The 21,219-nt window shown below is 44.0% G+C and overlaps 1 protein-coding gene across 1 annotated transcript in view; it reads right to left on the reverse strand.

Moving 5' to 3' along the window:
• Positions 1-19,720, reverse strand: part of LOC128299354 (uncharacterized protein K02A2.6-like) — a 59,291-nt gene extending 39,571 nt beyond the window's left edge. Inside the window, exon 1 of the mRNA XM_053035292.1 lies at positions 16,812-19,720. Coding sequence (XP_052891252.1) covers positions 16,812-19,720 — 2,909 coding nt within the window. The remainder of the gene's footprint in view (positions 1-16,811) is intronic.
• Between the last annotated feature and the right edge of the window lie 1,499 nt (positions 19,721-21,219).

Raw genomic sequence — 21,219 nt, forward strand, 5'->3', positions numbered from 1 at the left:
TCAGGTCATATTTTCATTTTCCTATGAGCCTTCGTCCTTTCCTCGTTCCTCGAACTGCCTCGACGGGCGTCTGGAAGTTCTATGCCCTCGTGGTACCGTAAAAGTCCCAAGCACCCCACCACCATCGCCATCATCATCACCATAATTGGCATATCCATTTAGGTCTAGTCTGGGTCTATCCTCCGTTCGCAACCACATCCGCGTTGGTAGTGGTGAGAAGAAAAAACATGCAAGACACAAAAATCACTTCGAAAGCGAATAAGCGAACTGATGCAGTAGAGCTTTCTTAACACACCAAATCAAAGAGGTGTCAGCAACAAAAATAAACCTAAAGATACTTACTGAAAAGAAAACTAAACTGCTGTCCGCTTTTAGCTGCAGTATTAGCTTATAAAAGACTGATGCCTCCACCATTACGGTATAATTTTGTTTATTTTAAACATTCTTCGTCCTCCGGGTCCGTTCCGTCGCCGTATCGGGTGGCGACGACCGAATGGCAATAAAAATCATAGAAACCGTCCCATTCAATAACACCATAGGGATATGCCGTTGCCCTGGAGCTGACGACAGTCTCAAGAATGACGTCGACACAAAGCACAACACCAACAACAGACCAGGAGATGAGTCCTGGCGGAATACAGGACAAGAGGACCGTTGCCATCGCTAAAGCAACATCATCCATGGTGGTGGTGGTGGTAAAAGCTAAAGTATAATTCGATTGCGGGTTCCTTGCGGTTCCGGATCCTTGCATGTCGCCGCGTCGGGAAGAAGACGATACGCCACCACCAGGCGTACCTTTTCTTTCGACAGACACACCACCCAGAACAGGAAGAACTCTTGTTAGGGATTTCGCTGTCCCGTCCCGTTGCTGGCCCATTCCCTGGTCTGTTTCAATGTGTTTTGAATGTATTTCATCACGCAAAGGACGATTCGGGGTTCGTCGCGGCACGTCCTCCTCGGTTCGTGTGGCCTACTCTATTATTAAATGTAATTTATTTGGTTACAGTCCAAAGCCAGCCATCCCACAGCAACGCAGCAGTCGACAGAAAAGTATCCATGACCATGGGTCCTGTGCAATATTCACATTTCGGTAGCTCTTAAATAAATCTAAAACAGGTTAAAAAGGTATTCATGTTATACGGAACGCCTTTTTCATTTGTACACCATTAAAACATGAAAAGAATCCTAGTTCTCGCTTGCTTTTCAACGTCTAGCATGTAACCGTTCGCTCTTCAGCTTCTATCCGTGCCATGGATCATTAGACACGTCGAGTTCCTTCACATCTCCACAGTTGGAGGGCTTCGTTCTGGCTGCATTGTGTCCGATAATGCAAAGCCCAATCCAGACACAAGGTGAACGACTGGTTTGCCCACACACACTTTGTACTACAAATTATATTTATGCACTGGTTTACTCGCGGAAGCCTCAGAAACTGTGCAATTGCATCGTGTTTCGTCGTGCGGCTAGACAAACCGGCACTTGCCTCGGTTGAGTAAACTTGCCCAACTCTCGGCCAAGCTTTGCAAACGGGGAACGATGAGTTAATGTACTTAGCTGTCGAGAGTTCACTCGTTCGCTTCGGCTTCTGTCGAGGCTTTTGGCGAAGCTTGGATTCTATTTCAATTTTCCCTTCCACGCGTGCTGCGGTACTTTTATATTGTGGTAAGCGGAAAAACCATTTTCCACCGACAATTTTTCACTGGTGCCAACACATCCATTTGGAAGAGAACCCAGACAGGAGAGCGTACCGTTGCTCTAGAAATCCAATTAAAGTTGCATGTGTCTGTCATAAAGCGATCAAAACACCCATCTGGTTGATATTGGCAGGCATGGTATTGGGAGTTTGATAGTTCCTTACCATTACACCAAGCAAACATACCTGACGTAAACGTTGTTTGGTGTAGATTTAAACGCTTTATAAAAATAACCAAGGAAGATACTTATTATTTTTTAGTATGATATATTTTTAGATATAAGGCAATTGAAGCTCAAGGCACAAGGCAGTAAAAGGCACAAGAAAATAATTTCGGACAACCTTTTTTATTGTGTAAAACTTCACCAAACTTAACGAATTTTTTTTTACAAAACTTCCGCTAGCAGACAGACTTATCTGGTGTATGCATTATAATAATATTTTGGTTTATTCTTTACTTTATTTTCCGATGTTTTGGTACAAACATTGTGCTTGAACCTATACTAAGAACTTACCCCAAAATAACTCCCAATCAATGTAAAACACAACCTTAATCGACCACGAGCATAAGCTGATTTTATATCCCCTGATCTGCTAGGCGGTTAAGATAACTCAAGTAAAATGATATTTTAAACATTTTAAAACCTTAACCCCCGCAAAAATAGAACTCAGCTCATGGTTGTAAAAGTTTACTGTAGGGTCAGAATATTATTAAAAATCATTAATACCCTTCGAAAAAAATTGAGACAAATGTTGCTTGCGAGGGTGCATTGAAAAATCCAAAAAACCTTTACTGTCAGGCGTAATTGATTTTAATACATTTGGAAGAGTGTAAAAAATCGTATTACGGTTGCAATCCTCCGTGGAGATGGCTGGTCGGCGAATGGCAATATGCTTCTTCCGCGGCGATATTAAATATAGAATAGCCGTACGCTTGCCCACGCAAAGAACATCATAACCATTCTTTCGTAACCCTCAGATAAATAGGATACTAACCCCCGAAAAAAATAGCAACCCCACCGCATTATCATATCCTAATAAAATCCGATATGTCGGTACGCTCTGCTAATGCACCCACAATAATTTTGTGGGATTGAAAGGAATCTCTTCTTAACCGAAACTGATCGGTAAGCGTTTTGTTTGAATTACTGCAGAAATGGGGAGAGAGCAATGAACAAACCTTCCGCCACAAACGACCACAACAAAAACGATAATATATATTTTTTTATATAAATTAAGTATATTTTTGACTTGATGGATTTTTTTCCTTTAATTTCAAGTACCAAAGAGAAATGAAACAAAATGTCATACCATATCATAGAAAGTTTTGGAATATTTGCTTTCCTTAAATCGATACAATCGTTTACTAATATTCCTAAATATTCCCTCCAAGATGCACACTCAGCATGGGAGCAATTGGCAACATCATTGTCCAAGAGTTCCAATTTGCTCAGAGTGGCATGAATAATGACTGGAAAATGGCACAAAATTATGCCATTTGTTGCATATTACCCTGCCAAACATATCGCGCAGTTAATCTTTAGTGCAACTGTTAGTTATGGAATACCCCACAGACAACTAAATTAGATAATAAGCGAGAGAAAATGCGCCTCAACATAAACTATTATAAGCTATTATTTACTTGTTGAATATCTTCGGTGTTCAATAGAAGAGGACACGTAAACATGCATTCGTCGATTCTTCTCCTAAACTAATTTCCATTAAGGAAACATAGTTTTAGTAAATAACATTTAAAACGCAAGCTTTGCAAAAAATTTAATAGCTTTATCAAAACGGCCGGCAGAAAAAGATTAGCACAAGGGTAATAAATTTGAATCCTAGTGGGGTAAAAATGCCAAACAAGTATCATGAAGGAAATTCCAGGAAATAGTTATCATAATAATCTAATATAACTTGCTTTAATTCATAAAAAAATCGTACCGATTCGACTCAATGTTACAAACCGAAACTTATAAACAAATATTCCACTGAAACGCCTGCTGACAGTTAAGACCTCCAGTGGCGCGGAGAAATTAAACTCCCAAACGATCCTCCCTCTCACCCCGAACGTGCTTTTGCGATCGTTTGTTCGCAATGTAGGGTTGCGGGGAAAAACGTGATCATAAATTTATTACTTCCCAAATCCCAAGCATTGCTCGAAACGAGAGCCCTGGTGTGACTTGGCGCATACCACCTACCTACCATTGTATTGGCTTTAGTTTATTGTTCCCAGGAACATATTCTAGCGTTGAAAGTCCCTAATATGCAGGGTCGGACCACAGCAAATTATCACAATCCTCCATTGGGCTTCCAGAGCACACATTCGTGTGCATGTGTATTTAAACAGAACAAGTACGGCGTCTGTTGTTTGGAACCCTCTCTGGCCGCTAGCTACAGCTATGCATGGGATAAAGTCAGGGTCAAATAGTCTTTCCTTCCGTTACAGAGCAGGAAATCGTACGTGATGTCGTCGAGCGAATAGGCAACAAATTTCGAATCAGATCCGGAACCATTTTTTCCTTCCTTCAAACAGACCGCCTTTCGGTGGGGCATGATGGTTGAAAGGCGTGAAGGGATTAGTCGCACGCCGGGAGTTCTCTCACTCCTTTGTTGCTCTCACGTTCCGGCGGCGGAAAATCAACGGGCACAACCGTGCCCGTTACTCATACCTATTTCGGTTCCAGCAGCAACTAAGCATGCGGAAATATTAACCGTCGAAACGGAAGCCGGCGAGACTCCGGCGAGCATACCACAGTGGGAGATAATGCATGCTGGTGACAAAAAACCAACGATGGCTTAATTGATCCCAACCAACTCAGCATGAACTCTACTATTGCGATGCCGATACATTTGTCTTTTGAATTCCAAATTCATTCTTCGCAGATTGAGCTTATAATTTGATTTAAACAGTTCTCAAACAACGAAAATTTCTACTATTTTTATTAAGAAATTACCATCAGTTCTAGCCGATGAGATTCAAATCCGAATAGATTCCCCGTTACTCAACATTTCTGCAATGACATCAAACCACAACTCTTCCGAATCAAACGAGCACTAATGATAATGTCACGAAAATTAAACCGTTGAATATTCTAGCAGCATTTGACGGAAGCTCGTCTCTGAACGCCATTTCCCGAAAATTGAATAACTAATTTTATCGACCCTTAAGATACAGCCTTCGAACGTTCATGGTACGGTGGTGGCACTATTGAGGCATTTGCTACAAAATTTCCCAACACACAGGAATGCTTCTCAAACATGCATAACCGCCTTTGAACGATGAGCGACGAAACTTACGAGCCAACGCTACCGTCAAAACGGGCGTCACGTTTTACTTCCTCATCACGTAACCTGCAACCTTTCCGCCAAGGATCCGGCGAAAGATTTTCAATCACACCTTCGATCATAGGAGCAACTACCAGCATTTACCAACTTTCCCGGCGAATTGGCAAAACGGCACACCAAAAAAGGATACCAAAACGAACTCAAACAACCTGCCAGAACGAGCACTGCAGAGAGAAGGAAACATGTTCGCACGTCGGATGAATATCAAATGAGTGTTTGAAGTACGAAAAGGTAAAAAGTCGTTCGCGGTTTGCCTGAATCCGTGCGCTGTTCAGCGATAAATGCAAATGCTCACAGACGTGAAATTTGTGAGTTACATCATTTTAATGGCTCAATTAGTTTTTTCGGTTTTCTACAGCCACCACGGTTGCTCTCCGGTGCGAATCAAATTCAATCAACTTCCAGAAAGACGGAGATTAATTTAAATGTCGTGCTTAGTTACCGATTTTATTAAAGCTGTACAATTTTCATCCACTGATCGAAAATACTGGTCTCTAATTCGTCCATACATCAAGGAGAATGACACGTGGATTCCAATGCTTTTAGGTCACATTTACCCATTCAATGTCAACTGTCGTAGTCATTACATCACCTTTGCCGGAGTGGTTGGGAACGGATGTAATTAGTCTTGCTGATTTGATTGAACTGGAGTTTCGATCGAATTCAATCCACTCGCAAGAATAGACACTTTAATACCTTCCTTTTCTCTATAGCTCACCGGTAGACACAACCACTCACATTGAGCCCATTTCCTGTGACATGAATTTGAGTCCGATGTTACGTAATTCCGGACCGTAGTCATGATGATGATGGCCAGTCATCATTCATTTGCCAATCCAACGAACTTATCAGGTTGGAACGTTGGAATAGTGGGTGATGGGATTATCCAGAGAAGTGATGTTCATGAGTAATGGATGTCGCCAAAGATATAATGTCCAAATCTCACAAAAATCACCACAACAACCACGATATTGACACGTTTGAAGGCAAATCCAATTAGTGATGCAATACTGAGCGAAATTCTAAGAACAAAAACCATTTATTCGTCAAACACTTCCAATAGTAGGCCCACGAAATTGGAAGTTCTCTAGCAAACAAAGCAGTTATTACATCAACTCCATAGAAATATCTCTAATCAAACTGCAACAAAGGACATTTGGGACGAGATGGAAAGAAATGTAAAGGAAACGAAGAATCGTTCAGCTACCACCCATTACATAAAACATACAACACATTCTACAAAGCATACGAAACAAGCGAATAGACATTCCGAAATAGATTCCACAACAAATGTCTTCCTGCTGTTTCCAAATCATACCGTAATGATGCATGCATGATTAATGATTGCTCACGTTCCTAATTGGCTCTCGCCGTTTACCACCGCGTGTCCTGCCGACTCTCCTTCATACAGTGAAGAAAAAATCGATATCTCCACGTTCGACTCTCGTAGCATGCTGACAGACTGTACTGTTTTGCATGCCCGAATCACATTCGACCAAAACAATCAACCATGTTACACAAAAATCAATCATGCAAAAACGTACCACAGCAAGAACAAGAAAGAACGTAGCATTTCCTTCGTATTGTTCCTAAAACCATTAGGAACGGTGAAACGAGAGCGTCCTATCTCGGACCGGAATCTATCAATCAAAACGAATATTCCCGAAATGCATAATTTGAGGCGTGTATTTGTATATTTTCCCCAAGACCTCCGTACGCAGTTGAACAGAAAGCCCATAAATTTGCATACAAAACCGAACATTGGACCGCCACATAACTGCTGTATGCAGTTAATGATTTATACAGAACATTACAAAATCATGTAGAACCACTTGTGTCGGGTGCGAGTAGAATCGATTGATTAACACCTTCTCGGTACCGAAATGCAGCGTGCGTTTGTCAGGAAAATCGGATCGGAAACGACTGATTAGTTTCCGGTTGCGATTCCAGGGAGACGAACACTTGCGCTTGATCGTTCTCGCAACATCAACATAAATCAATATCACTAATCCAAGTAGGCCTTTTCCTTATGTACGACGGTACCCTTCTCACTCCATCGCGCATAGTCTCAACAAGGAAGCCTCACATTCGACCGATCGAAGAGTAGCAATCAAAAGGCTTTTAGAATAACCTTTCCGAAGCTTTCCATCTTTCCGTAACCTCCGTAACGCGTGACATTTTTTATCATCAGCTAACAAACAAAAAAACTTGAAAAGGGATAACAGGGACACACGTCAGTGGAAGAAAATGTTACGTCCGAAGGTTACTGCTGTCATTGGTTCCGGTACAGCGAAGAAAGCCAATTTCTTCACAGGCCCAAAATTCGATCAAATTTTCAAACGCCTTCTGTTGGGCAACACGAGCAGCAGGAAAGGAAAACTCCGTTGGCAGGTCCATATTGTGACCCCCTTCCGGCATTTGTTGGCTTCGTCATTGATCCATGCACAGCACGGATGCTTTTGTTTTGCATTTCCCTTTCGTCAGGCCGTGGTATACGAAAAATATTATCGTCGGCGACTGTCACATTTGACGAGGGAATTTCGTAGCTTGTGTTTCGGAATGGACGGAACTTGGAAAGTTACCAATCATCGATTAACACGAGGTTGGGAGAAATGGATGTATAATCCGTGCACATCCATTTGCTATTCTTCTGGCTGGAAAAACTTTGCCTTATCGTCACGAGGGATTTGTTCATCGTACCTTGTTCGTTTTATTTCCCCATGTGTTGATCAGCTGTCATCAGGTCCAGGAGTGTGGGGAAGTCTGGACGAATCGATATCTGCTTTGTGTCATCAGTTTCAATGGCTTAGATATTTTCGCCGCTCTTGTTCTCTGGCTATTCTTATATCCATATACGGATATACACATCACATTTCTTGGGTTCCATAACACAGATGAGCCAGCTTCTGCTCGTTTTGATCATTACATTTTCACTTTCATGTTGTGGTTTCATTTGTCATATTTTTATAGTAAACTTTATCACATATTGCAGCGGAAATCTTTTATGTACGTTTTATTACTACTTCACTTTCATTTATTAAACACATAAGCATCCACATTGTTTAACAATGTATACGCATTTTGTTGTACTGCTTCTTAGAACATTTTTACGAACAGAGCTGAGGATTTCTATATTTTGGTTCATAAACCAAGCAAAGTAACCTTTGCATTTTCCAACTTTTTACTTGAGTACCTCTTCTTCTTGGTTTCACCAATATGTGCGGCATATTTCTTGAACTGCACGAAAAACACGCACTAGAACGCACGTTGAATATCCAAAGTGGGCGAGCGGCATGCGCTGTCCTACGCTGACCAAAATTTCAACTCGACTAAGGAAAGGAAACGAACAACAATGCCTCGCTTCCAAGCGCACACCCGTGCAGCTACAACTGAACGCATCGGTTCGTGTTCGCTTCGTAGCGACCCGAGATTGTGACGATTTCTCAGAGAGAAAGAGCGCGAGCGTTGAAACGAACGAACACGTTCGGTTGAGCTGAGCATAAAACCAGCATAAACATAAAACGCACACAAGCTCACCTTGCGTACCGGCTGATGAATGTTTTTGCTAGCGTTTAGCATCGTTTTTGCATACTTTCGATCAAGGAGAGAAAGTGAAAAATAGCACAGGAAAATATAACATAGTTTACATATAAAAAGAAAAATTAGATTAAAGAATAGAAAAAAGTATAGCTAATGAAATAGTAGACAATGCGAAAAAAAAGAATGTACTAGTGAACTTGAAGAATACAGTAAACAAATATTTTTTCCAACTACTCACTCCTTATCTTAAAATCAATTTTTAAGTTTTTTCTCTATTACTTCTGTTAACCTGCGTAATCTACCTCTACATTAACCTTTACCTCTGATTTGTTGTATATAATACAAAAACACGGCAATATTACTATCGCTCTTGTTCATCTCGGTCCTACACATAACACGCTTTTCTCGCTGCTTCATGTTTCCCTTTTTCCATGTGCATGAAGCTGTTGTGTGCATTGCGAAAAAGTGGCCAATCCGTACCGTATCGCATCAACCCACCATGAATGAAGTGCACGGTATTCGTTACGGTTAGTTCCGTTATGGGTTGCATTGTGCAGAACCGTGCGACGTCAGCGTATGCGATGCATTTCATTGATTAAAAGCTTAACACAACGTCAGCGTGCACCTTCGAGTGGCCCGTACATTGTGTAATTTCTGTTTTTCACTGTATTGGACCTTCTCTGTTCATGGTGGATGTGGTTTTTACCCGTGCAGATATTTACAAAACGCACACTCAATTTAGTAGCATGTTATAAAACATGCTCCATTGGAATTATATTGTTGGCTTTATTATAAAAAGTGTATAAAAAATGTAGTCTGCTTGTCATATGACGTAAGTATCACCACTAACAGCGTTCAAAAAAAACAATGTTGAAAAATACCATGGTTAAATTTGTTTGTTGTCGCATTAAAGGAAGTTGATGAAAAAGCTGAAATATTTCCATCACGTCATACAGATATGCTCGATAACATTTCAAACAATAAGCAATAGTTAATAAAAATAACTTTTCAACTCTGCTATGTTGTGTTTCCTGTTGAAGTATTATTCAAACTTCAAAGCATCATTCGTACGTCGGCTTTCAACGATCCCAAAATGTGAAGTACACATGCATATATTAAAAATCAAAAACTAGAACCAACGTAATACGCTTTTACCACAATCACAGGAGGACCTAGAAAAGATTAAATTTCGAAATGGATTGACGAAATTGTTGGACGAAATTAAAAACAAATTATTGCCCTAATAACTAATACGATATATTACAATTTAAAAGAAGGAGTGAGTTGAAGTTACTAACATTCTTCCCCAAAAACAATCAACACTTCATGCGTTCAGATTCCTATTTTAATCCGCCCCCGTTTTCCAATCATCCTCAAAGTGACGCTTACACGAACCGGCGTTCCCATTGCACTGAAACTATCCTTCAACGCGGACGCTAAATTATAATTCTGGCCATCGTCAACACTCATGAGAATACGGTGGCGCCTTTGCATTAACATTTGCTAACACCCCCCGATCCCGATTTCCGTTGTGGTCCGATTTGCAGCTCCCTTTTAAAAGGAATTATACTTGCATGCACAGTATTACCCGGACTCGACGGACCGATGATCATAAATCAACACTCAGGGCTCGGACGACGAAGCGGACATTTGCGAAATGCAAATGCATATAAATCAAATTGCACTAGACTTTCAGAACACGGGAAGGGAAGAGTAGGAACCCCGAGAATATAAAATCCATTCCAACCACCACCATTGCAACAATAGTGCGTGAGTTGATTACTTTCAGTATATTTTTATTTATTTTATTTAAATTCCATTATGACGGCAATGCCGTATTTTCCACTTTCAGTATATTCACTTGAAAAAATATTTTTTGAAGTCGGTTTAGTCGTATAAACTAATGAAATTTTTTAATACTACAAATAATTTCGTTTCGAAGAAGAGCGTTTCGTTATTGTTCTGGTGTGATGCAATAAATGGTAATAATATATAACATTGTAACCTCTCAAATTTTCCCTAATACACTACCCATAGTTGCATCATAAATTCGCGCCCTTTTGTAAGGATTTCTTCACACTTTAGGATTTTTATGTATGGCCGCTTTATACGCGTTGCTTAATCCCAAGAACATAATCTCGTTCACATCGTCACTCTGCCGAAGAAAAAACGCACCCAAACGCTTGTTTACTATCATTTGCATATGAATCAACTGTGTCCTACGCAGTGTCGGTAAAAAAACTTATTATCATCTAGAATATGTGTACATGGCTAGACTGAAATCGTATAAACCATCATAAACGAACATCGAGCATGATGATGTACTGTTTACCTTCCGTCCGGCAGGGTAACACACAGGGCTGCATGGTCCGTTGCATCGTCCAAGCGCATCATTTGACTAATCGCACTGATTCCGAGACCTTATGCGTCCGCACACGGTCAAACATGCGGTCCACCCAACGGGATCTTAGCGGAACCAGAGGATATAAAGAAGCTCCACGCTACGGACACAGCTTAACATATGAGTCGTTTCTCATGAGGCGCATTAATCCGATTATAGCAGAGCGGAGCGAGCTAACTACAGCAACAGATACGTTAAAGGGCCCGTAAAACACCTCGACGGGCGTGGGGTGGGACAGAGGTACGAGCTCGTTTGCCTTTCCCCTAGGTCACTCAGTCATCCGTAGGCTAATTCCCGTATTTAAATTAATTCACAGCCAACACCTCCAGCGGGAGCAGAATGAGTTTCCGGTTTTCGTACTTCTCAACCGGAGAGAACTATTGCCAAGGGTTTGTCCTGCTTCGTATCAATAATTCGTGCAATAATTATCAATGATGATGATAATCATAAAGAAAGAGTTGGAACTCTCCCTTCATTGGCAGCTCACCATCGGCTCAAATTGACTATAAGGTGTTAAATGAGACTTTGGCAAACATCTCGCGTTCATAACACATTATTAACATTCCCCAGTTCCTTCAATCGTCCACCATTTCCATCCCACTAATCACACGCTGCTCCGGAGGTCAATAAAGTGTCAGAATCATCTACCTCGCGTTCCTTCGCTGGATTAGGACTTTACTTCCACAGGCGAGACTTGGGCAATTAAACGATACTCTCCGATGACAAATTATACCGCTAATACACCGTTGCTGCCTTCGTATAGCCATTTCCCCTCAACCCGGAACACGGGTGGTGCTGGGCTCGTAGAAGATAATTAACTATCCCCCCGACGAAACGGCAACGGAGTGTATGTGTGTAGGCCAGATTAGGGTGACCCCTGCCCGGACTAAACTTCTTTTGATTCATTGCGGCCCAAAAGGAGAACAACTTTCCGAAACGATGAACTTAAGCCATCGAAAGGAAGCGAGGCGAGTCTGGCTCGTTCTGCAGGAACCACAGAACTCCTCGTTCATGCATCGATGTACATCCTGCGCTGGGGCTGGAGGCTGTGAGATTGTTTGTCCACTCGTGCTTCTTCGGCAGCACTCACGCCTTTCGAGAAAACAAACAGTGGCTTTGCGAGAAAGATGGTGGCGAAATTTAATTAAAGAAATAAAGACGAAGTAATCTCTGCGTTTGGGAGAAGTTTATTTTATCGCCGATGTGTTTGCAACTTCCCTTTTCGATTGGTTCCCCAGCGCAGAGTTTCGGAACAAATGGAACACGTGCAGGGAACGCGGCCACCCCCCAGCAAAAGCCAAATCGCCATTCAGCAAGCTAACTCCGAACAAATGGGAACAATTGGAAACGCTGTGATATGACGTTGAATCCCTTGTTTAGGTCGTCTTATGGCCACATTATTAGCTCGCTGCAGGGCATTTAAGCTCCATACGCGCTGCTGCGTAGTTGCCGAAGAAAGGATAACGGGCCGTGGAAGGAAATGGAACCAAACACAACACTGTAGCGGAAGTAAATTGAATGTTAAGCTCTTAAGTGTTGTGTAGCTCGTTTACCGTCACCATTTCGATGGAGTGATGTGGCTCGTGCAGATTGTGTTCCGTGGCTGCTTTGGTTCGCCACAATCCATAACTACTACGGATGGAGCACACGCGCCCGCGATCCTGCCCTATTGTGTCACTCACGATCGTCTCGTGCACTGTTGTGGTCAATGACCCGCTTTGTTTGATCGGCTCCATACAATAGATCCTTGCAACGAGGATTGCGTCAATGTTTAATTTCAGTGTGTACAGCTTTGTTTGTATTTCCCGTTCCTTTCCGTTCCACTTCCTACCGCAGTATCCGTGTGCAAGCCCGTGGAAATCTTTATAAGTACATATCGAGGAAAAATGGCATGTTTTAAACTCATCGAAGCCCACATGGACGCTCTGTTGCATTTTCTCTCCAGCACACGTCGCGTGCAGTACAACCACCATCGTACGTGTGCTGTACGTGTGCACACGGACTCCGGCTCTGAAATGGCACAAAAGAACGAAAAACTCGAAAAAAAAACACAACTCCAGCACGGAAACCGACATGGCGATCCGCCCTTTCTTGCGTCTGTTTGTTCGGAAAACCGTTCCTTTTCAGGTCCAATAAAAGTCGAGCAAACAAACTTAAATAATTATATTTTAATCCACGCTTCCGTAACTCATTGCAAAGCACACCCTCTCCTACACCTTTCTCGACTCACATTCACAATGTCCACGGAGAGAACCCGGAGCAACTATGTGGCAAGTATCCCGCAGGATGGAATCCCGAATGGGACGGTTGTCACTGCTTGCACAATGCGTTTCTTTGCCGTATCAGCTTGCCCTCGGTTTGGCAAACACAGGTCCGATTCGACACGTCCAAAGGCGCCGGATGGGACACCGACCAGCAGCTGATGGGCGATACGGAATGGTCCTGGGGCGGAATTGAACTCCCGTCGACCCGGGAGGTGGGTATTTTAGAATAGCTGTTAGCTCTATTTGCACAAGGATAACGTCACTGTGCATGTCTCATTTCGTTCTGCGACACCCCCGGGAGAACCGGAGCTTATCGTAGTTCGTCAGCCAAAGCACACAGAAAGGAATGAGTAATCATCAGTTGCTCAAATGTTGGAGGAGTGTTAATCAAATGGAAAAGTAAACGGTGTTGATTACATTACGGTAATAGGACAATAAATTAGACTTTATAAGATATACTTCCCTCGAATATAAAACGTCTTAAGAATATTATATTAAAAATATGTTTTTATGTTGTACATATATCTTTATACATTTAAACTATTGCAATTTTGTAGTGTATTTTAGTTCTTATTTGATAACGGAAAGATACAGTGAAGTAAAGATTTTCCATCAAATACATCAATACATTTGTCCACTTACATTTGCGAAAAGGACCAATTACAAGCGCTAAATTAAGTAACTGTTCGTAAGGACGTGCTTTCGATCCGAATGAGCTTTCATCACGCCTTAGCGCCAACAACAATCGCTGCATATTAAAATTCAATGATGAATGTAATTCAATTTCCAGATGTAGCTTTTCGTTGAACGAAGACCTGCTCAGAACATTCGAAATGAACTCATTGGACTTTTTAAGTTTTTTTTTGTTAAACAAGTTAAGCACTGAACAAGAATACACTAATTAGAACTGTAGCTCATTGTGCACCGAGACATCAAAACAAATGCTCTGGTGAAGCGACTTTTTGTGTAGAGTGGCCTAACATTTATGTTTGATGCTCAGGGCGCATACTTAACACGCGCTCATTATTCATTTCATTGAGCAGAGAACATCGTCTAATTAAATTATTCCAAGCTCATAACGGCACATGGCCACGAACCAGAGATTCTTAGCGAGAACGTGCCGCACCGTCCGCACTAAATTGATTTTGAAATTCATTATCAAATGCTTTCGCTTGGCTACGGGAAAACGTGTGGCACGTGAAAGGCTAGGACGCGAAAAACGCGATCGAGATCAAATTAATGGCCATTAATTAGTGCAGAAAGGTCAAAATGGCAACCATTTCCTCCGGATGATAACGTTTGCCACTATCGAGCAACTTGAGCGTTCCTAACCGCTACGAGGTCAAGAGGATTTTGATTGAATTGGCTGAAGTGCATCCTCCAACATGGCCAAAACTATTTATGGCCGGAATTAAGATGTTGCCTTCAGTGTTTGTAGAAGTGTTTTCAGTATTCCGCAGGGCTTAATGTGTGAGAAGTATGGAAAGCATTTTTACGTTTAGTGCTGCTTTGAATACAAATGTTTGAAATTACTTCGTCAACCATTGCAATCTTTTTTTGAGCTTCTAAGAATCGCCTACAAAATTGAAGATTTATCTCCAAAATAGACTAAACAACTTTAAAAGTCTTTCGTGAGTCAACTTTAAAACGAACCGCATTGTCTCCTATCGGTGTTCGGCAAGCGGTGTTCTTTGTTTGCTTTATGCTAACTAAATAGAAAACAGTTTACCCCGTAACAATTGCGTTCAATTATGATGTATCTGTTATGATTCCTCTCCAACGGCCGGTCGTTGGCCATCCTTGCATGTACACTTTTGTGTCTTTTTGTGGATAAAACTTATTTATTAACACTAAACAAATCCGTACATAAAAACACTTATTAAAAACGAATACAACGATTGTGCCGCGCGCTAGATCCACGTCCTTGCAGCCTGTCGATCACGAACCGAATCATCTCCCGCCGCATCACAGGACGTAATTGTACCGGTAGGGAGAGAGCTAAACCACAGCTAGCGACAGAGACGACTATATCCGCTACGCATCGGATGCTGTCAGTTCCCAGACAACATCGAGCGTGCGGATAAGCTGTGTCGCGGCTGCAACGTCAGGCTGCAACATCTCCCCCGGCTAATTGAGCTGATAGGCTCCGAGCCGACGCGGGAGTCTTCTCACACGAGAAGACCTGCGTGGCAAATCCATCAGGCTCTGGGTGGTGCTACCATCATGACGGTTACTACTAACATAAGGATGTACCGATTTCGCCACCGGAATGTCGTTCCGGGCACTCGCTGCTGGTGATGAACGATCGGGCAATGATGATGGATGTGTTGCTGGTTCACTTGTGCTGGGTTCCGGAATCGGCTGGGTTGGCTCTGGAGGGGAACCCGAGGACCAATCCTCTAACAACAGATCGAGCGGCAGCTGATGTCTTTCACATGCGCGGTCAACCACACGTCGCCGAATTTGGTTTACATGGCGCCTGAGTGTACGTCCATCTTGTGCAATCACGTCGTACATAACTCGTCCGCGGCTGCGAACGATCCTTCCGGGTATCCACTTCCACGAGTTACCGTGGAAGGATTTTGTTGAAACTGGCTCGCCTGGCTGAAAGCTTCGAACTAAAATTGATGAGGAAGAAGATAGTGAGTGTGATGAAGGGGGCCGCAACAGCTCCAATGCTGTCCTGATGGGGCGACCGAACATTTCCTCTGCTGGAGTTTTCTGCTGGCTCAACTGAGCATTTGGAGTCGATCGGTACGATATAAGGAAAAGCTCCAGCGCCTCATCAAGGGATGTTTCATCACTCTGGATCTTCCGCAGTGCTCGTTTCAGCGTATCAACGAAACGCTCTGCCTGTCCGTTCGATTGCGGATGGAATGGTGCTGTGGTAATGTGCTCGATCCCGTTACTGTTGCAGAATTCCGCAAAGAGGCCACTTGTAAATTGGGGACCATTGTCACTAACCAGTGTTTCCGGCATACCGAAGCGAGCAAATATATTACGCAGCATGGCGATGGTGGCAGAAGTGGTTGTACCTGATGATTTGTAGACTTCCGGCCACTTGGAAAAAGCGTCAACCACGACTAAAAAATAAAACCCTTCAAATGGCCCAGCGTAGTCGATGTGAACTCTACGCCAGACGCCCGTAGGTGTTGGCCATGCCGCTGGCGTAGCTCGAGGGGGTGCTTTTGCGGCTGCCGAACAGGATCCACAAGAGGCCACGTAGTGTACAATGTCGTCGTCGATCATCGGCCAGTACAAGTAGCTACGCGCGATTGCCTTCATTCTCTGCATTCCCGGATGTCCCTTGTGCAGCTGGAGCAAACAACGGGAACGCAGCTTCTCCGGGATGACCACTCTCTCCCCGAAAAGTATGCAACCCTCAACGGTTGAGAGAGATTCCTTCCTATTGTGGTACCGTGCCAAATCTGCTCCGAAGGTACCGTCATGAGGCCATCCGTTTTGCACGTACTTATGGACCTTCCGGAGCAAGGGGTCAGCCTGCGTAGCTGTTTCAACGTCTCTGAAACAAATTGGAAATGAGCTCAGCGCGTTAACAGTAACTGACCTTAAATCCTGCTCTAGCTCCAAGCTGGCGATCACGTATTCGGCTTCAGGTTTCGCGTGGTGTTGTATCAGACGAGATAATACGTCGGCATTTCCGAATGAGCCAGTTGGTACGTACTCAATATCCATGTCGTACAGCTGAAGGGTTAGCGCAAACCTTTGCAGCCGATTTGCTGTGTATGTAGGAATACCCTTCTTACTGCCGAATATGCGGACTAGTGGTCGGTGGTCAGTCTGCAGCGTGAAATGACGACCGTAAATCATGCGGTGAAATTTTGTTACAGCAAAAATTATTGCTAGCCCTTCCCTATCGATTTGGCTGTAACCAAATTCTGCTTTGCTGAGCGCTCTGGATGCGTGCTGAACCACTTTCATAGATCCGTCCGGGTACTTGTGGCATAGCGTTGCTCCTAAACCAACCGAAGATGCATCGGCAGACACAACTATGTCGCGCTTTGGGTCGTAATGCGTGAGTAACAGTTCCGTGGATAATAGGGCTTTAAATTGTTCGAAGACTTTTTGGCATTCGGTAGTCCACTGGAACGCACTTCCGGTTAGCAGCAACTTATCCAACGGGTAGCGTAATTTACGCATGTTAGGAATGAACTTCGCATAAAAGTTTATAGCACCGATGAACGATCGAACGCCTGTGACATCTGTTGGAGAAGGTAACTTCTTGATGGCGTCGATCTTGGCAGGGTCGGGTCGTAGGCCTCGGCTGTCGATGATATGCCCTAGGTATCGAATCTCCGGCTTGTTGAATGAGCACTTTTCTTTGCGGATGGTAAACCCATAGTCCTTTATTCGCTGCAGGGTTTCTTTTAGGGCGGCATCGTGCTCTTCCTGCGTCTTTCCGCCGACAATCACATCATCCATGTAGGCGGAGACTCCATTTACACCGGCGAGCATTTTATCCATGATCTGTTGAAAAGAACCAGGGGCTACTTTGATACCTGGAGGTAGCCTGTTATAATAGTAAAGGCCTCGATGCGTGTTGATGGTAAGCAGGGGTCGGCTCTTTTCTTCTATTTCCACCTGCAAAAATGCATCGGACAGATCAATTTGTGTAAATGTGACGCAACGGGCTAGTTTCGAAAAAATATCTTGCGGTAACGGGAGCGGATACTCATGTGGATGTAATGCTGCGTTGAGTCCGGTGCTATAGTCTCCGCATAGTCGTATTTTGCCGTTCGCTTTGCGCACTACTACGACTGGTGCTGCCCAATCCGAATAGTCGCAGGGAGTAATGATCCCCAGCTTTTCAAGTCGATCTAATTCGTTGTTGACAGCATCTTCCATGGCGTATGCGACCGGACGTTTCGGTCGAAAAACTGGTCTGCTTTCCTGTCGCAGCTGTAGATGTATTTGTGCCTTGGTGCACAGGCCCGTTCCGCTAAAAACCGTTGGAAATTTCTCTTCCCAGGAACATGTTTCCGCTGTTCCTATGTGGTTACAAAAGTTATCCATTGGGATCGTCCCCAAGCCGAAAAGATGTATGGAGTCTGCCCCGAATAATGACAGATCCGCCTTTGAAACGCGAATTGTCGTCTGCTTGGTGATATTATGCATACGCACGTTGGCTTCGAACTCACCTACAAGGCCGAAAACTTCGCCGGAAGCTGCTTTCGCTCTTACCTTCGGTGGGTTGAGATGAGGCTTACCCAGCTGCTTCCATAACCGCTGGCTGATCACAGTGATGTCTGACCCGGTGTCAAGTTGTAGTCGAGCCGGCTTTCCTTCGATAAAAATGTTGACAAACTTCCGCTTCTGTTGTATGCTACACACGTTGACTCGTACTACTCGAGATGCTACTGCACGACGATGATCGAACCGCGGTCGTCCTTTGCGTCGCTGAGACGAGTTGCAGAAACCCTCTCGATGACCCATACGTCCACAATCTCGACACTTGTTGGTTTTATATGTGCAGTCACGGGTCCAATGCAGGGCACCACAAAGCCAGCACGGAGTGTGTGGTTTGGAGGCTTCACTTCGGGGGGCTGACTTGGTATGGCGCTCATTGCCGTTGTTGTTTCGGTGCCACTGGCGGCTACTTCTGGCGTGCATTGCATGCACTCGTTCACTGGTATCCGTGGCGATCATGGCACTATCAGCTTTCACACGCACTAACCGTTGACATTCCGCTGCTAGCTGCTCCAGGGTGGCGTATTTCTTGTCTTCGATGGCGGCTAGCAATTTCATTCGTATGTCCCGTACGCTTTCGTCCTTCAACCCACATACAAGGATGAGACATTTGAAATCTTCCTCCGTCATCGAAGAAAATTCCGCTTCGACGCACGCTTTGTTAACACGGCATGTAAATGCTAGCAGGTCCTCGGTGCGCGTTTTTGAAATATTAAAGCATTTGAAGCGCTTACTTAACACGGATTCCATTTTGCCGAAAAGGACAGTTAACTTTTCCACCATTTCGCTAAAACTGAAATCACGCGGTACACGAGGCAAAATGAAGTTACTAAACCGGGCGTGCTCGGCGGTTCCCAGTTTGCGTCCCAGGAGCCGAACTTTGGCGGCGTCGTCTAAACGTGATGCATCCTCCTGGAACAGGTCAATGTACCGTGCGTACCACGATTCGAAGGTCAATCCTGCTTCTGGATCGTAACGGAATTCACTTATATTGCCCGCAAGGGCTTCCAGTATTAGCTCCGGATTGCTCGGTTTCGGGACAAGCTGCTGATCAGGGTTCGGTGGCTGCGGCTGCTGTTGATGCTGTTGCACGAGCTGCGATAGTAGTTGCTGTTGCTGTGCCAATTGCTGTTGCAAAAGCTGCAGCGTTTGTTGCAGCGTCGACGGAGCGTCCGTTGGCTGGAGGTGGATGAACCCGGCGTTCAGGACCCCATTTTGAGAGAGACGGCGTTGCTCTTCGATGATTTGCGTCTCTTCAGGGCTGGACATTCTGCGGCGTTTCACTGCTTTTCGTTGCACGTTTTTACTAAAACTCGTCGCCACTTTTGTGTCTTTTTGTGGATAAAACTTATTTATTAACACTAAACAAATCCGTACATAAAAACACTTATTAAAAACGAATACAACGATTGTGCCGCGCGCTAGATCCACGTCCTTGCAGCCTGTCGATCACGAACCGAATCATCTCCCGCCGCATCACAGGACGTAATTGTACCGGTAGGGAGAGAGCTAAACCACAGCTAGCGACAGAGACGACTATATCCGCTACGCATCGGATGCTGTCAGTTCCCAGACAACATCGAGCGTGCGGATAAGCTGTGTCGCGGCTGCAACGTCAGGCTGCAACATACACTGTGATACCGTTATCGTTTCATGGATGTCTGTAGTGACGTTGATTTCGAAATTGCATAGCAAATGTGTTCGGACGACAGATGGAGTTTGCCTAACGATCTTTATCCGTAATTGAGTCTCCATTTCGTGTCCGTCCTTGCGTGTGTGTGGCGTGTGCATGTTCTGGCGCACCAAACGTACTGCAGCTGACGTGATGCCATCGTGTCCGTCGCCGCGAATGCACCACAAGTGCATCATCGACAGTCGGGTGATAAATTGTCTTCCGTGAGAGCACTTGCACCAAAGGCTAACAAGAACCAAACCGAACCGATACGCGGAAAAAGAATGCCCGCCTGTCACCTGCAATTTGTTCCTCTTCTGCGCTGGGTCTTTGGTTCGATTCGATTCGATTGGTTGTGGTTTTTAGGTTGTGGCCGGTGCAGCACCGAGTGACACTTGTTCCGCAGACGACCATCATTCGCATCGGGTGTCACACACTGCACACTTGGCTTCGTTGGTGCTGTGCTGTTCAATGTTTGCATTCGATTTGAAACGATTGTTTCCAAGTGATGTCCGGTAATTTAATAAAACGCAACACAATTGCTATGCTAAATTGCATACCAGCTCCGTTATGTACTTTTTATCCATCCTTTTCTTACATCAAGCTTAGTATCATGCGTCATCCTATTTTTAAAAACATTTTTAATCTCACAATGCACGTGCCTGACAAGTTTTAAAGCGGATCTGATATATTGGAATTCGTATAGAAGTCCTTGTATGATGTAGCAACTGAAAGCTGTTCAAAGACAAGACATGTTTGTATTCATATGCAATAAAGGATAAGCGTAGAAATCAACACCGTTTTCTTTTCCATTTGATTAAGACTCCTTCAACATTTGAGCAACTGATGATTACTCATTCCTTTCTGTGTGCTTTGGCTGACGAACTACGATAAGCTCCGGTTCTCCCGGGGGTGTCGCAGAACGAAATGAGACATGCACAGTGACGTTATCCTTGTGCAAATAGAGCTAACAGCTATTCTAAAATACCCACCTCCGGGGTCGACGGGAGTTCAATTCCGCCCCAGGCCCATTCCGTATCGCCCATCAGCTGCTGGTCGGTGTCCCATTCGGCGCCGTTGGACGTGTCGAATCGGA

The sequence above is a fragment of the Anopheles moucheti genome, chromosome 2 (genome assembly GCF_943734755.1).
Source record: "Anopheles moucheti chromosome 2, idAnoMoucSN_F20_07, whole genome shotgun sequence".
In the NCBI taxonomy this organism is placed as follows: Eukaryota; Metazoa; Arthropoda; class Insecta; order Diptera; family Culicidae; genus Anopheles; species Anopheles moucheti.